General features: G+C 39.5%; 1 protein-coding gene across 1 annotated transcript in view; it reads right to left on the bottom strand.

The window, feature by feature from the left end:
- The window catches only part of col23a1b (collagen type XXIII alpha 1 chain b), an 88,270-nt gene continuing 70,421 nt past the window's right edge, over nt 1–17,849 (bottom strand). Inside the window, 24 exon segments of the mRNA XM_084388214.1 lie at nt 1–932; nt 1,073–1,111; nt 2,036–2,122; nt 2,278–2,331; nt 2,411–2,437; nt 2,955–3,017; nt 3,114–3,182; nt 3,284–3,310; nt 3,389–3,445; nt 3,530–3,583; nt 3,664–3,753; nt 6,049–6,093; nt 6,188–6,223; nt 6,318–6,392; nt 6,488–6,514; nt 7,565–7,627; nt 7,721–7,774; nt 8,026–8,052; nt 8,207–8,233; nt 10,440–10,547; nt 11,396–11,455; nt 13,218–13,244; nt 13,410–13,436; nt 16,936–16,962. Of these exon segments, the coding sequence (XP_084244340.1) occupies nt 930–932; nt 1,073–1,111; nt 2,036–2,122; nt 2,278–2,331; nt 2,411–2,437; nt 2,955–3,017; nt 3,114–3,182; nt 3,284–3,310; nt 3,389–3,445; nt 3,530–3,583; nt 3,664–3,753; nt 6,049–6,093; nt 6,188–6,223; nt 6,318–6,392; nt 6,488–6,514; nt 7,565–7,627; nt 7,721–7,774; nt 8,026–8,052; nt 8,207–8,233; nt 10,440–10,547; nt 11,396–11,455; nt 13,218–13,244; nt 13,410–13,436; nt 16,936–16,962 (1,173 nt within the window). The 3' untranslated portion in view covers nt 1–929.

Raw genomic sequence — 17,849 nt, 5'->3', positions numbered from 1 at the left:
TTTAAATGTAAAAATTATCCATTTTATTTACACAAACTTTATATAATGCTCATTGAGGATGCAAACATCCCCTCACAAAAACAATGAATAAAAGACTAATAGTTATATTCAGTGAGGCTTCTTATAAACAGACAAGACTTTTACATGATATCAGTTATTATACTTTTTTCCCCCACCAGTCCACTGATGTATTTTAGTGAGCAATGGAACAAAAGATAGTATGCAGTTTCCTATTGACCAAGTGAAAAGAGTTTCCTGAGTACAGATTTGTCCATAGGTACACCAGTACAAATCCAGTGCAATATCCACATCACGTTCCTCCCTGTAGTACAGACGAGCCCTTCAGTTGAACTTTGGCAAAGCATTCTCACTCCATTTAGCCCATTCAGTGTCCTTTAGGCCTTAGACGATTGTTTGTCCTTGCCAACCTGCCCTGATTCTGAAGCCTCTTCCTTTCAAGCAAATATTTAATGAAGAATGCATGGGGTTGGTTCAAATGGCACCCAGAAAAGTAAGACAGCCAGTGAAAAACATCATTTGAAGTCATGTAAGTAGATGCATTGGTCAGTCTGTTAGAAAGTTCAGGGTTATATTGGTTTAAGACCCATTCTCTCCTTAAGGACATCAGCAGCATTCTCTTGGCATCCACAAGCATTGAGTTCATGTCTCTTCTCAATATCAGTACAGTCTCAGCACCTATAATACTCTCTTCGTTGCTTTTCTACACTTGTTATTGTGGCAGTGGAGACCCCCTCTTTTGTTAATGCAGCGATACAGACATTATTTTTGCAGGGGCTCCTGTATGAAAACCCAATTTATTAAAAAAAGAGATTACTGAAAAAAAAAAAAAAAAAATTGGGAGAAAAAAAGCAAACGTTACTTGCAAAATATATATCAATATGTACAAATTCCATGCTCCAGGTTAGTCATTACTGCAAGAAAGCAATAGGAGAAAACGGTTAGGAGACACACACAAGAAGCAGTCATAATGCAATGTGCTTATTTTTATGACAAGGATGTTGGGAAAACTAGCAGGACTCATAGTTTCCCCGGATGACATATATAATTATACCTTATGCCAGCATCCTGGTATGGGCAGTCCATCTCGCCCCTGTCAATAAAGAAGAGAAGGAACTCAATGATTTGTTTCAAAGTTCTTACTGATGGGGCAGGAAGGAATGGCGAATCACATATGAAGCCTGCCACCAATGATTATGTGAGACTAAAGGAAGCACACTACCCCACAGAGGAACACCTTTGGCAGTAAATCTGAAAGTGGAACGAAGCACACATCATGCTCACATCATCACTACAGCTCAGATGGACAAAATCATAAACCCAGGTGGGTGCAATTATTTATCTCTTTTTACAAGGTTTGATATGAACACTTACAATGGAGTTAGAATTAGGGATCAGATAGGATGGTCAACTAGTTGTCCATGAACCAACTAGTCTGTAATTAGTGAGGTTGTTAAATCCAATTCATCTTTAATATATATATATATATATATATATATATTTTAGCTTCATTTTTCATATTTTGTGAAAATACATTGGTGAAAGTAAGGTAATTTGATTGTGTCCATTTTTTGAGAACAGAAGTTTTGCATGTCCCTAATTAGAATTGTATTCTGTATATGGGGCAAAACTTTGCTTTGCAAATTGAGAGACTATAAGATAACTTGTGCAAAAGTAGTTCAGAAGCTCTGGTCTATGCCAAGCCACCTGAATCAGATCTCATGGTTGTGGACAGGGGAACCCACAGCACCAGGATGAAACATCAAATGATGCGAGCACAAACACAAGATTAAAAATACTGTACCAAAGGGCAGGGGGCATCTGATGGAACCCTTGCCTCCCCACCATGTTCTCAAACCCCATTGGTCCTGTCAGTAAAACCCATTCATGTCAAATCCTAGCTGTTGTAAACTCATTCACACAGATCTGAATTTGCCATTCACATGAATAAAAGGGACAGAAAAGAGCATTGTATTTATTTTTTTCCAAAAAACATACACATGGTTTAATTACATACCACAGGACAAGGCTGATCAAGCCCTGGAGGTCCCTGCTCTCCCTTCTGTCCTTTCAGACCTTTCTTTCCCATTGAGCCTCTCTCACCCTGCATGGAGACATTAAGAATTGTTTGCTTTGTCGGATTGTACTTGAACAGCATAAACTAGACTTGAGATTTGATTTTATAACAATATACCATACATACAGTATTACCCACATACAAACAGTAATTATTGAAAATAAAATATTTGTTTCTCTAACCTTCTCTCCCCTGTCTCCTCTCTCCCCCTTTTCTCCTTGAAGCCCTGGGAAACCCTGTCACAAGAGAGCCATGTTCAGTAAGTAATTACTTGATATACTCAAGTGTGTAACCAATAGCACAATAATCACTTACATCTAATCCTGGTTCACCTTGTTTTCCCTTGAAAACAAACCACAATGAGAGAAGAATTAGCGTTACATGTAGGCCTAGTTCTGTCATGACAACTCTCAAAGTGTTTGTCATGGTAATGGGTATGACAATGTTGATGTGTTTGGTCTTGGCGGAATAGATCTGCTACGCTGCTGCTGCTGCTTCTGGTTTTATTGCTGCTGCTGTAGGTTATTGCTGCTACTGGAGAGCAAGTACAGGACATGTTTATGCTGTGAGCAAGTAAGACATGCTGCTGCTGCTGCTGTACAATATAGATTACATGAATTTAACCATAGCAGATTTATACAGGTGTACATGCTACCCAAGTATTTGAAGGTTGAGCACGCAAGCTCATTGGCTACTGATACAGCAGGAACCAATCAGCTGTGCCCTATAAATAATGATGTGATTACGAGCAATTTGAGTTAAGGACCTATTGGGCTGCACCATCTAGAGTTTCATGACAGAACTTTGTGTTGTTTTCAGACTTTTTGTCTTGTCTTTTTAAGGTGTACAAAACACTGACCTTTTCACCTTTTGCACCTGGCAGGCCTACTAAGCCATTAGACCCTGGAAAGCCTTGAGAACCCTGTGCACAACAAGCAGAATTGTATCTGTCCAGGCTTTTCACATCTATACAAGTCTTAGAATGGTTTCTGCATATTGGTTTTGTAACTAAATGTACCCGTTGCCCAGATGGACCTTTCTCTCCAGCATCTCCCTTTTCTCCTTTGACTGCCTCACCAGGCTCTCCCTGTGTTACATTTAAATTCATTTTAAACATTGTATTTGCCATGACCACAAAATGCACCAGAATGCACCTCATTACTTTAGAACAATACTTCTCAGTCTCACCTTGGTTCCAGGCAATCCATGATATCCCTGGAAGAAAAAATGGTTAGTCTTCTTAGCTTTCTTTAACAAAAAGCTTCTGAACTAGTAGTAAACTGTATTCCTTACGGCATGCCCAGGGGGTCCAGGAGGCCCTGGTGGGCCAGGCAAAGAGATAATCTGGGCCTACAAGAGAGTTATCAAGATCAGTAAGATACATCTGGATCAGGTTCTTCATATTTTAATATGTAGAGTATGCATTAAACTCACCAAATTGTCCTCAAGCCTAGAGTCTCCTTTATCTCCTTTTAGCCCTGCTGCTCCCTAAAACACCATGATACAATAACATAATCCTTGCAGTAAACCTCAGTAAACATCACATGCTATATGTTGTAAATACTCACTGAAGGCCCTGTTAGCCCAATATCCCCCTTTTCCCCTTTTGCTCCTGCTGCTCCAGGCTCTCCTGCATCACCTCTCTCTCCCTTATGGCCCTGGATGAGACATCACACTATATAATGCAGTATACTTGCACGACTAAAGCCAGGTTTGCACTGTACGATTTTGGCCAGGATTTGGCCATCTTTTGAACCCCAAAAGATTCTAGACCCCAAAAAATCTGAAGTCTTTGATCGTTAGTTTGACATGTTCGGCAACGGCTGATTAATGACCATTGCAATCAAATTTGACCTCAGGCGAAATTCTGGCAGTGTCAGAAGATTTGACATACAGTCCCGTAGTGTGACTTCTCCTACCACAACCGTCAAATCAACAACCAATAAGAGCGCAAAACCTGATGATGCAATTGACCTATCGGTAAGCAAATCCCCTCGAACGCAGATGAGCCAATGGCAGTTGAGTATCAGTTGCACGGGACTGGAACTCGGACATCTTTAGGTTTCAGCGCCGTAGAGAAACATTGGAAGATCCAAAGCTCTCATCGGTTTTATGGTGTTTATGCTACAAAAATGGTAAAATGATGTGCCTGGGGTACTTGTACCACTGATTCCAGGTATCATGAGAGAATGGGCATGGGTATTTATGTATTGAATCACCGTACTGTGTGCACATTAACTAGCACGTTTCAAAAGTGTGATAAGATTTGCGCGAACGGACCAATTATCTGCACAATACAACTGAAGCCCGGTTAATTTATTATATCAATGATGTGAGTGCAGTAACCTGGTTCCCTAAGGATTCAACGCCAATCCCAATGAAGGCGAAAACGTAAATTTTCTGGTTAGCATACTCTCATTAAGTTACAATTAAAGTTAGTGAGTCCATGCTAACGTACAAACCTAAATAGCTAACTGTTCTCACGTCATGTACAGTAGGTCAAAAACAGCCATCTGTCATCGTGACAACCTTAACATGAGGCTTCTCCCACTTGCATAGTGATCTGTAAATCCTCCAATAGGTTAATTAGTGAGGCAACAACAAACCACCTCTTGCTCCACACAAACGTCTTAGTTTTTCCCAGTTTTCTTTTCAAGATCAAATTTAAACGAAGAGATTGTTTTTGTTTGCTAGCCACCATTCCTATCCAGGGCCGGCGCCACGAGGCATTGCCCCCTCAGTTTCAATTTGTCCCCCCTCCACCATCGAACGTTATTGATTTTAATTAACGATACTTCAGCAAAAACGAATACTAGGTTCATTAAAGGGGTCATATGATGCGTTTTCATGTTTCCTTTTTCTTTAGTGTGTTATGTAGTCGTTTGCACATGTATAAGATCTGCAAAGTTACAAAGCTCAAAGTCTCCTACTAAAAGATTTATTCTATTTGAAAAGAGAAGGCTGATCCAGACCTAGGTAAAACGTCACTCAGTGGAAATATCACACATTTCTGCCCAAATGCATACGCAAAGAAAGAAGGCGTGGCAGTAGTGTTGTTGCCACCATGTCGTGGAGACGCTGTGGGTTTCTATGCGAAAGCAAATGCAGCACTTTATTTGCCCTTCCGAAAGTGGACACAATATAGGAATCAGTGGTTAAGATTTATTTAGAACACTGTTCCAGAACAGTACAACCCAAATGTCCGTGTCTGTGCAGCATATTTTACGAAGGACAGTTTCCTGATGTGAACCTTGGAGAGAACCAAGGCCAACTGTGCACAAAGTATATAAAAAAAAATGGGATAATTCCAACTTTGCTGTATTTGCAGTTCAATGCAGTTTTGTGCAGTAGGAGGCTGCCTAGGGCCGCCTAACAGCATCTCTTTTGCATCTTAATGGGCTTTTAATAACAATTTTGTTTAATATCAAGCATGTCTTGGCAACAATAGACTTACATCACTCACTTATTCGGCTGATTTGGATGTTAAGATTGGCTTAGGGAGGAACGAAAGTTTACTCTATTCTTCTCCCAGTTCACTTTTATATTTCAGGAGAAATTGATGAATTTACTTGATGTAAATCCGACAGATCTGATTCTCTGTTAAAGATCAACTAACATGATCATTATAAAGGCGACAAAACACATTCACTTCCACATATTTGACAATCGTAGTATATCATATAGTTCATGATATAATTAACAAATAAAAATAAAATAAAATTCACGGTGGGAACTCAGCTAGAATATAGAGACCCTAGAATATATAATATAGATCTCTCTTCCCACCAAAAAAATTACTTGGCCCATTCAAGAATTATGAATACCCCTCGAGTTCGTGTGTCTTGGGCTGGCGCCAGCTCTGTTTCTATCCCGCATGTAAATGCAGCACAGTCACCAAATGTCAAGGATTGATCGAGACGGCTTGAATATAATCAGATTATTTAGGAACCAACCTGCTTTCCTTCAGGTCCTTGCGCTCCATGTAATCCCATTTCTCCCTGTTACAAATACATATTTGAAATGAATGTAGTAATATTCCTGCAATGGAAACTGCTGAATGTCAATGCAATTCAGTGAAAATATATCACTCACTTTTGGCCCTTGCTCTCCAGGAGGGCCTGGAGGCCCCTATTGATACAAAGCAAATATTAATACAAAAAGGTAATAGGTAATTGAGGGATCTTCACACAGGATTTGACTTTTTTTTCTGACTAAAATGTACCTGCAGTGCTTTGAGTCTAGCAGCCAGATCAGCATTTTCTGTGAAGCCAGTAGCTCCTTTCTCTCCAGGCAAACCCTGAGGGAGAGACAGTTGGAAATGACTGTCAATAATCTGAGATGTTCAAAGAGAACAGATATGTAATGGGGGAAAAGACTTCAATAAACACTCACCTGGGGTCCTGGATCCCCAACATCTCCCTTTTCACCCAAAGGAAGAGGATCATGATTACTGTATTATCTTAGTATCTGCATTTACCCAGTAAACTGACCTGAATGCAACTATGGGCCCTATTTTAACGATCTGAAACGCAAGTATCAAGTGCGAAACGCAAGTAACTTTGTGGGTGGGTCTTGGGCGCTGTTGCTATTATACCGGCGGGATAAATGACTCTTACGCCCGACGCAAATCTAAAATGGGTTGGTCTGAAGTAGCTTCATTATTCATAGGTGTGGTTTGGGCGTAACGTGAAATAAACCAATCAGAGCGACATCTCACATTCCCTTTAAGAGCAGGCGTGCTTGTTCCATGGAGGATTGCTATTATAACGGCGGATTTGCCAGGCGCACGCCAGGAGTGGTTCACAGCCGAGGAGACCGACGTTCTCGTTAGGGCCGTAAAAAAAATAAATAAGTGACATTGTATAGGGATGGGAGAAACCCACCCAAATTTGCTTCGGTTAAACAGGCGTATAATAATTTGGGTAAATATGTAAGCTAGATTTATGCCTATTTTTTCACATCTTCATGGACACAACAATGATTTCCCTCGTGTGTTAATATTGTTCCTTGTAATAATGTATGGTTTTCTAAAAATGGCAACTGCTGCGTCTGTGTGTAGATGAGATAAGCAAAGTGCATGCGCGTTGTGCACACGCTACATTGATTATGGCCAAGCATGCGCCCTTAAAATAGCATATGAATAACATGGGCAACGCGCCACTGACTTTAAACTAGGTTTTTCCTGGTTAGTGGCGGAATTGTTTTCTAAACCTGCAAAATTGCACCAGGAAACGTTTGTGCCGGAACATGCCTCCTCTTTGCGCTGAACCGCCCGCGGGAGCGCAAATTCATTTCCTAATTTACCGACGTGCGTCTGTGGAGGGAAAAGTCCGCTGTGCACGGGTGCAAAATAGGTATGATACATGCGTCTGATAATTGCGCTGGGTGCAAGATAGGGCCCTATATCTCATAAACACAACACAACTGCATCTACTTTTACAATTACCATCTTCTCAACAGACATCTCACCTTCAAGCCAGGGGATCCATCAATCCCCTTTTTCCCCTCAGTACCTGGAGCACCCTGATCCCCCTATATGCAAAAACAATGCCTGCATGAAATGATGGTTGTCTTTGTGTTTATGAGAAAGAAAAAAAAATGTTGGAGAGGGTAAAACAATCTAACCTTCGGCCCTAAAGGGCCCTGTGGTCCAGGCATGCCGTTGACACCATTTGTACCCTTAATGAGAAAACAATTGATATTGTAACCAAATATTGTGTCAAATATTCTTATATTTGAATAGTATATTTATCAATTTACATTTAAGCAGTTAAGCATGTTCTGCTTTTAAGCGTGTAATTGTGCTGTATTTCTTCAAAATAAATGCCATTTGGTGCTTGCAACATAAATTTTTAATTGTGGCTGAAGTGTCCAAATACTTTAGGGACCACTGTATGTGATTAACATATGCAGACACACAGGCATATTACCTGCATGCCAGGTGGCCCTCTTGGTCCCTGTAGGAAAAAATATATAATTTATATTACAGAAGCCAGTATGTAAAGTCACCCTCATTTATGCATCATCACTTTGAATTCCATGAAGTTGTACATTAAAGATTCAAAATATGAGTATATTTAAGTAAACAAAAATACATATATAAAGTTATACCTCATTTCCATCTTTTCCAGGAGGACCCTGTTATTTAGAAAGCAAACACAAGGAATGAGTCATATTTAAAGAAACCGGCATAGGCTTGCTCTGTTGACTGTCCACTAGATGTAAGGCCTCTTTAGATCTATTATGTTTAACATAGTATAACTACTTCAATCTTTTATTTTCAAACATATCATGTGAACAAAAAAGTTAAGATGATCCAAAAGCATATAAATTATACAGACAGCAGCTCTGAAGTGTGGCAGGGCTATTCTGCCAATAGGTGTAATTTTGGAACACACCAAAACAACAGTCACAGCGGGAGACAACAGTCAGACATTTCTGGCAGACATCCAGTAAGCTTCCAAGGACATATTCAAGCCAGCTAGGGATTCAAAATTGAAGAAATATTGCACACCACCTGCTGAAAATCTGATTAATTTGTAAGACATGTATCCCTACAGGCACTCGATAAGTGCCGCAGCGCAATGTCTGTCATGCTCCACGGCACTTCTGAGAAGGACAAAGGCATGGCATCAGGACTAATGAGGTGGTTTCACTGAAGCATATATAAACACAATTTGAGACACAATAACAGGAAATGGCCTTTGAGCTTCTTGACCCAAGAACATCTGCTCCCAATATGAGGCAGAGTGCAGGGTGAGAATTTTTGCCCTTCACCACTGCACTATTCTTTGTTTGGTTTAGATTGTAGTCTGAAAAGGAAACAAAGTGCATAACATGTTGGGATAAACTGGCTGAGGAAAACAGGGCATTTACTACAAATGCAGAAACCATCAGAGTTACATACTCCAGAGCTGCACATCAATAGCCAAGTATCCTGCATCACAGAATGTTATATAATGCATTACTGAAAACAGCATGTTGAGGCTTCATACAGGGGCGCGGGAAGTGGTGGTACTGTGTTTTTACAGGATTGTAAATGCAATTGAAATGCAATTGAAATTGTTCTGCCTTTTATGTTTAAACTGAAGTCAGACAATGATGGAGAGACTCAACAAGAAGTGACAATATGTAGAATGCAACAGGACGTTTCTGAATGGTTGGATGATGAATTTATGTTGCTGATGTGGAGTTAACTATCTTCAATTAGCATATTCTGTCATGATAATCTATACATTTCTCGAGTGGGAACTGTTGTAAGATGCTTACAGAGTGACATGCTATTGCATTTGTGTTACGTACTGTATTGCATGTAAAAAGACGGATGCGACAGCTTGAGCAGACTCACAAATGTGCTGTACTACAACAACTCTTCTTCTTCTTAACATGGACCCATGGGCAGGGTTTATGTGAATGTTAGGGTTGGTGATGTCACTAACCCTGGAGGAATGTCGATTAGTCCCTACCAGCCTTTGTAGTCCTTAAAAAACAATTTCTTTAAAAGCAAATATCTTCCTTTGAACTTTGAGCATTGTAACTTTGAGATGTTGTTTATGCTCAAACAGCAACATTACACACTAACTAAAGTTAGAAAAGTGAAATCATAATCAAATACCCCATTAGGTTTTTTAAAGCATACGCGGAGAGTGTGATGTCATGTTGTGACCATAGCAGTGCGCGTAGAAAGAACTAATCCGCTCTTCTCCTGAGCGCAAGTCCACCTTTGGTGTTTTGTAAGCAGGCAGGCTTTTTGTTCATTTTTTATTCCCTGTTGCTGTGCAGGCTGTTTTATTGTATGTGACAGTGTAAACAGTTTAATAACCCTTTTACTTAAAGGCTTATGTCCCGTAGAACGGTCTTTTGCATTACGATTGCGAGTAGTATCAATATTGTCAAAAATGTGATATGCAGTCAAATGTCCCAGTGTGTATGCTGTTTAAATGAGTGTTCTAACGATACAATACAGCCCTGCCCCGCCCCACCCCGCCCCTGATGATTTATGAAGATGGAACGTAAAACAACTGAGATTCTGTATTCTAAAAACAAGCACCACTATTAATATTGCTCAAATTTATTGTAAAATATTTTAATAAACCCCTGGTCCTGTCCTATACAATTTGTGCATATTTTAAACCAAGTCACTTTGATTTGGGAGCATCTGCCAAGAACTCAAGTGTAGAAGGAAATGCAGTGTGTCTGAACCCAACACTGAGCACAGGGTTCAGCTCAGTGAGAAGCTGCACCTGGTCTGACTCATATATGAGACACAACAGCTGTAGAATGAGTGAGCTCAGTAAAGACACAGGCACAAGAGACCATGTGAGATAGAAAGCAAGTGTCTCACCGGCTCTCCTGGGTGGCCCTGTGGCCCATCTTTGCCTGTGTTTCCTGGAGGCCCTCTGGGACCAGGTGTTCCTGGAGGTCCGGGGGGACCAGCCTGACCTTGATCACCCTGCAGAAAGAGAGACAGAACAAGTATTTTTGAATATTATCTTTGAAAAGAATTTCATTGTTGCTTCTGATCTCCGTAGTCTTGAGGTTACTCAAATAGGTCATTTACTTTGCCTGCAGACTAATTATGCTTCATGTTTCATACCAAAAGATTGGATTCGGTATTCAGATGCAGCATGTAAAATGCTTCTGGGGCCAACGCTTCAAAGAGCTATCTATAAAGAAATGTCTTTTGTTCCTCACAAAAATTGTCTCGTTTAACATACTAAAATAATGCAAGACACTACTGCTAAAAAAAAAATCCAAAAAGCTATTTTGGCTTGATTATTTGCTGTGGTCTGGCAAACATGTTTTCGTCACTATTGTCAATAAACACAACAATTACCCTCTGTTTGAAATTCAAAGCAGGAATGCAACACAACATTGTAAACTGCCATATTTGCTAATTGAGGACAAGGACACAGAAGAAATGGAGAAAATGAGAAAAGCAGCAAGGCATGCACAAGTCTGGCTCTACCTTTAGAAGGTGCCTGTGAAAAGTGTGATGGTCAGCCGTAGCCAAGAGAAAGCCATGCTCATAGCGATGGAAGACCATCTGACAGCAGAGGACGGATAATGAGAAAGATGGACAGAGTGCATAAGAAACAAAGCAGGGATGCCAGTAATCACAGCTGGAGAAACAGACATTCAGCCTGCGCAGTCTTCTCTCAGCATAAGGGTTTGTGGGAACAAAGGAGAAGTGGAAAAAAAATTGTGAAATAGAGTAAGGTATGAAGGCACAGATGTTTGTGAACAAGGATGGCCACATGTGTCAGGAGATGCAGGGATGATAGGCTGAGAGGGACAAACCTTAACCGTGAGAATCTGATTACTGAGCAGGCCTGCAGATGCAGCGTAGGCCGGTGGTCCCTGGGAGGTCAGAGGTCATATAGAAGAAAACGGAGGCAGGAAATGACGTAAAGGGGAAAGAGGAGATGATTCGGAGAATGACACTGTTAGGATACATATAATGGAGGGTGATGACATCTCACATTGTAATTCTGAGCTTCAACTTGAAATTGAATCCTGTGAAAGTTATTCTGGCTATTCTTCTGTTTTAAGAAACCAAGCCCATACACCTTCTGGATATGATTAACTTTCAGTGGGTGCACATGGTGATGAGGTTTATGTTTAGAGTTGCGGTTAGATAGGTCTGCAATGCATTCATGAAGAAAGGCTACTTTTTCCCTGGAGAAACTTCTTTCGAAAAAACGATTTTCCTTTCTCACAGATTGTCAAGGTACGTACTCTGCAAGAACTGTACTGAAATAGTGTCGAGAACAACCACAGCATGCCTAGATTTCTGCACTGTAAGCAGAAAACAGGTACTTGCCCGTGCACAACTTGCCGCCATGATGCTAAGTTGATTTTCATGGTTTCTGAGATATTACTATGCAGTTTCTAAGTAGTTTATAGTTTGTTGCTTGGGTGTTCTGAGCTTTTTCTATGTTGTCTTTAGAGATTTTCTGGGTGGCAAGTCTATGCTATGATCTCAATATATCAGTAAGGCCTTGACTATAAGCTTTCAAACTTCAAGACTTCTCAGACTTTTCCCCAGAACTTTTAAATACGTCTTTGTCAAGTCAACATTCAAAGTTTCTCAGTTTCTTCTTTTCTAATTAAAATGTGTTATGTGAATTTCTTTAAATTTCAATTCATTGCAATTCTGAATCCTGCAATCTCAATTCAAATTCAGGAACTGAATTGGAATTTAAACAGTATTCACAGTTCACAACCCTACACAGGCGCAGGACATTCTTCTCAGCTACCTCCGATGACACAAAGACTACTTTGTGAGTCTGATCTACTTCTTCTGTGTCTGGGCATAGGGCAAAAGTCATAAGTCAAGAGTAAGCATAAGGTCAACTATCCACCTGCACTACAAACCCTAGTCCTGCCATCTGGAAGGAAACACGGCTTTAATCGACTTCCAGGTCAAGGGGCCATCGTCCCATGAGAGCTTTAATGGATTCCAAGGGGTAATACTCCTCCTGCTTAACTGGAGTTGAAAAAGCGCTAATTTGACTCTTATATCCACACAAAAAGAGGAACACAGCCCATGGGAGATGCTGTTTTCCTTTTCCTGACTGCTCACGTCGCCACTTCAAATGATTTGGTTCATTTTTTTACTGTCAGACTGTGATGGCGTAAAGCAAAAACAATGTAGTGCATACAACACATGTTCTTAACATAAAGAAAGAGAGCAGCCAAAGCACATGTTTCTAATTGTGCTGAATGGTCATGAGGTATGGTGGAAAAGAAGTACGGGGAGCCAAATGATTTAAATGATAGCTTGAGTAGATATAGATAGAGAAGTGGTACGATCTTCACTGACGGATTCCTGATTTGTCAAGGCTCACGTTTTCTCCCTGTGGATGAGGCGAAAACAGGCTTGGTGGAGGCATACAGACAGTGATTGGTACCATATTGAGGTTGTAATATGAATTAGTTCAACAGATTAAGATCTAACTTCTATCAACATCAGAATGTAAGACTGATAGCAACCAAGCCCTGCCATCTGAAAGGAAACGGCTTAAAGTGACTTCCAGGTCAAGAGGCATCCTTAGATCAGAGCAACCACTGTAAACTCAGACTTCTGAAGAACAGCAAAAAAATGAGACGTGACACTCACCCTGGGTCCCATGTCTCCCTGGTCACCCTGTGGAGAGAGCAACCCTTAGCACTTACTTATGAGTTTCTTTGTATCTCATTGGGTAGCAGGCTCAAAATGCTTCAGTTAGAGCAATATTATCATTGTTATGCTTTGATGGCTCCAATAAATTGTACATTTATCATGCTGGAATGTGTTGTGGGGTGAGAATACCTTATCTCCTTTTGGTCCCGGCATTCCCTGGCAAAAGAAGAGAAAGATTCAAAGTGACAGATTAGAAATTGTTCTCAACAACGCAGGATATTTCCATTGCAAACCACAAGTCACCACTTACACCTTCAAAAATGACTGGCAGATGTTTTAGAGGTTGAATCTGAGTGTTTGAATGAAAAACAATAATTTATCACAAAGTATGAAGAGAGGGATTTAGAAGAGTGAAGATAAAACAATGTGATGACATTCCATTCTTGATGACAGCAAATATTTCTGCATATCATTTTACATAAGAGCTTTTATTTCATGAGTGGGCGGCTGGTTTGAGGGAATGGATGATATTATTCTGGTTTTATTCTGCTCAGCGGTCCATGCAGGAAACCTTGCTTAAGACCACAAAAACAACAAGACACATTCTGATTAGCACATTTTCATCATCCTCTGTGGTGTCATGATCACTATGGCTTTTCAAGCGCTGTAATTTTGTGTGCTGTTTCATAAGAGCTTATTCTCAGAAGTCAGTGTAGTGTTGTCTTGGTATTGTTCAAAGTATGTTAAAAATGAGATTCTTGTCCTAAGTGCACTTAAAGTTAACTTGAGCTCAAAACATGAATTTGTGGACAGTTAAAAATGGTACAGCAGGAATCTTGGGAGAGTTTTTGCCACCTTTGATCTTTTTAAAGCGGACTGGAGTTTTATCATTATATGCCAGGATATGCTGTAAAATATGGACTGGATTGGAGGTTGTTAATGTTGGACCCAAAAATAATGGCACTTAATAATTCACTTGATTTCATCCTCTGATGCTATGATTGTGATGGAGAAGCTACATTAGATGATTCTGACTTCATACATGGAGAAAATTTAGATAAGGTTGAGATGTTGTACATTTCTCCTGTTACGTAAAGTGGTTTATGCAGAGACCCTCTTCTTCATGTGTGCCCAGTCAAAAACGCGCCCCTCTTTTCTTTAATCTTTAATGGTCTTTCAAGTAAACACTCGACTAAAGTGCCCTTCTGCTTTTAGCAAGAAAACATCCATCCTCTTGAGTGTGATTTTTAAACCAGTGACTCTAAACTTGGACGTAATAGGTGAAAGCTGTTGGTGTTTCACTGATGTGCTTCACCCAACTTGTGTGCAGTTCTGAGCAATTAATTGCTCCAATGTTTACCCGTCGAATGGGTTTTAAAAGAGGCCTTTGGCCATTTCATTTCTCCCACAAAAGTGACACTGAGGCCCTACCTGGCCTCCCCCATGTAAACACATATATGAGAATAAGAGGAGGACGAGAGAACTGGGTATGATTGCACTAGCCATTCAATTAAATTTTTTAAGTAAAGACCACCAGTGGGTTCTTTGTAACCACTAGTTAGTTTGTAACTAGCTTGTACCAAGCCAGAAAGACAGTAGGTAAGTCCTCTGTAATGTGTAGTCACAAAATATGACCTTTACTGTCCCTGATTAAAGCACCCACTAGCCTTCAAATTTGTAAAGAGAAGTAGTGTTAAAAAGCTATGCATTTCAGTTTATCTCGTTTTGGCTGGTGTTTTTAGTAATGGTAATAAATTGCATCTTTGAAATACAATATATAATCATGAAATGCAATAATTAGTGTGTTTAAATATGTAATTAAATTAATTTGTATTAGAAATTAGGCCTAATAAGAAACATTGACCTATATGTCAGCTAACTCTCATTAGAGTATTAGTTGATTAATAAAATTTTAGGGATAGGGTTACGGTTAGTAGAATAAGAGGTGAGGGTTTGTTAAATAAATTGACATGTACCTACAAAGTTACTTACAGTTAGGATGGGGGACCTTCACAATAAAGTGTTAGCAGATATTAAGCAGACTGTTTACTAATATAATACATGAGAGTTAGTTGACATGTAGGTGCAACGTTACTTATAGTCAACAGAATGTCTAAAGGGGACCATCAAAATGAAGTGTTAACTTAATTTTAAGAACTCTTTCCAAAAAAGAGTAATAAATACTAATACAACAAACCTGATAATGAAAATTGAAATCTTTCATTAGGCTTTCATAAATGATTTTATAAGTGGGTTTACATTTCTAAGTTTAATATTCAGTAGTGCATAAAATAAAGTTTTACCTTACCAGTTGGTGCAACTGGCCCCTGGAGTAACAGAGGAATGAGATCTGAATGATGCTTTCCAATATCACACTCTTATGAATGAGGTGATGGGCTGAAGTTTACTGTGATGTACAAACCAGGAAGTGTGACTGGTTTATACCAGATTCTGCTGTGTTAGGAATCTAATAGGGAATCGGTATTGGGCCCAATACTGAGTTCATGTACTCGTACTCGTAAAAATGCTCATATACCAACAACCGAGCACTTTTGTTGAATGCTCTTGATTGCTGATCGTTCACTCAGCACGTGTTATTTGGATTAAAACTAAATCATATATGTAAGTAAAACATGAACTGTTACCTGATTTATGTATAATGAGTGATTCCCTACATTATTACAGGAAGTGTGCAAGTCAAGAAGTTCCATGAACGCAAACATCCAAAGCGCACGCCCCGAAAACCAGCGTCTCAGCGCGCGAATACTGAATTGAATTGTCTTTCACGTCTCTTGCAGCAGTCTTATAAACCTGCTGCTGTGTTTTAAAGGGATAGTTCGGCCAAAAATGATATTTAACCCATGATTTACTCACCCTCAAGCCGTTCAAGATGCATATGTCAATCTTTTTTCAGACGAACACAGTTTCAGTTATTTTAGAAAATGTCTTAGATCTTTCAGTGGTTATAATGTGAAGCAATGGGGTCCACCTCCTTCAAGTCCCAAAATGTGCATGCATCCTTCACAAAAGGTAGCGGTCGACGCGCGTTCACGGAGATGGATGTACCTGTACGCTGTCACGTTCGTTCTACGTCACGACGCTTCCTACACTACGTCCTACGTCAGCATCCATCTCCGTGAACGCGACAAAACCGCACGGATTACCCTCAGAAGGCTTTCGTTTATCCCCCTGGAGCCGGATGGATTACTTTTGTGAAGGATGCATGCACATTTTGGGACTTGAAGGAGGTAGACCCCATAGCTTCACACTATAACCACTGAATGTGTTCGTCTGAAAAAAGATTGACATATACATCTCGAACGGCTTGAGGGTGAGTAAATCATGGGTTAAATATAATTTTTGGCCGAACTATCCCTTTAATGTTAATCAAACAAAGGACAAATAAATTACTCACTGCTCTTGACTAAATAGGCTACCTTTTGTAACCTAACTCTGAGGCTCATTCATTTCACATTTGGTGTGAAAGGGTATTTCCATTTGCCAAAAATAGATTTTTTTATTAAAAAAATAGAGGTCCCTATAAGGAGAGAGAAGTTAATTTTCTGCAGTATAATGAGCAGTGTATGCAATACAGCAAAAAAATATACACCCCTACAAACAGTATTAGTGGAATTAAACCAATGATGTTAAAAACTGATCTGATGCAATATGATCTGGTTTAAAAAACTGTACCCTGAGAGAAGATAGTACTTACAGGCTTGCCATCCATACCCAATGGACCCTTAAAAAGACAGAGAGAGAAAAGGACATTGAGTTATTACAGTTATTTCATGGCAATTAGATTGTGCATTAGATTTTAATTTTCTCTTTCGTTTATTTCTTCCATATTGTGATGTATATCCGAGTGAAATTAATGATCAAAAGGGGGCGGGGGGAGGTCTAGGGCAGGGACTTTGTTTACACAAATCTGTTGTTGATTGGATGGAGGCAGATCTTAATGTGAGCCTGCAGTTGACTGTAAAGAAAGGGGCGGAGTTTAAGCTGACTCAAAGTCCAGCATACATCACTGGAAGATTGAGTTTTGACATTTTTATTAAAAATTATTAAATAAGTATTAAAAACTTATGCATGGATGAATCGTTTAGAATACGTTCAGCGACATGCATTTAAAAAATAGCTCGGGTGAATTTTTATTTCATGCTAACTTTAATTAACATTTTAATGTGGAAAGGACAATGAAATAATTAGCAAAAATATGGCTTCTTAACTTTATCTTTGGTGGAGTCTTAACTAAATATTATATAATAATTATTTGACCCCTGTTATAATTGAGTAGAGCAAGGAAAAGTTTAGTCCATCATCACTGGCTTCAGTAAACTCAGACTAGAGGACGGGAGGTCGCTGTCCACGGCACTGAAGGTGCTGAAAGGGGTCTGTGCACAGAGCTCTTTGACCTGTGAAACATACTTAACTAAACGAATTATGAACACTTTCTGATTGAAGACCTTTAAAGCATAATGTCATGATAAATGTAAAACAAGCTTGGTAGCTCTAAATGCAATAGCTATTAAAAGAATGTGTCAACATAACGTTGTATACACAATGTAAAATTAGACCAAACAAACAAAAAAACTAAACAAAATATAATGATAAACAGATTTCTGACCA

The sequence above is a fragment of the Rutilus rutilus genome (genome assembly GCF_951802725.1).
Source record: "Rutilus rutilus genome assembly, chromosome: 18".
Lineage (NCBI taxonomy): Eukaryota > Metazoa > Chordata > Actinopteri > Cypriniformes > Leuciscidae > Rutilus > Rutilus rutilus.
Note: the sequence above shows the minus strand (reverse complement) of the source record. Positions and strands in the feature narration are given on the sequence as shown.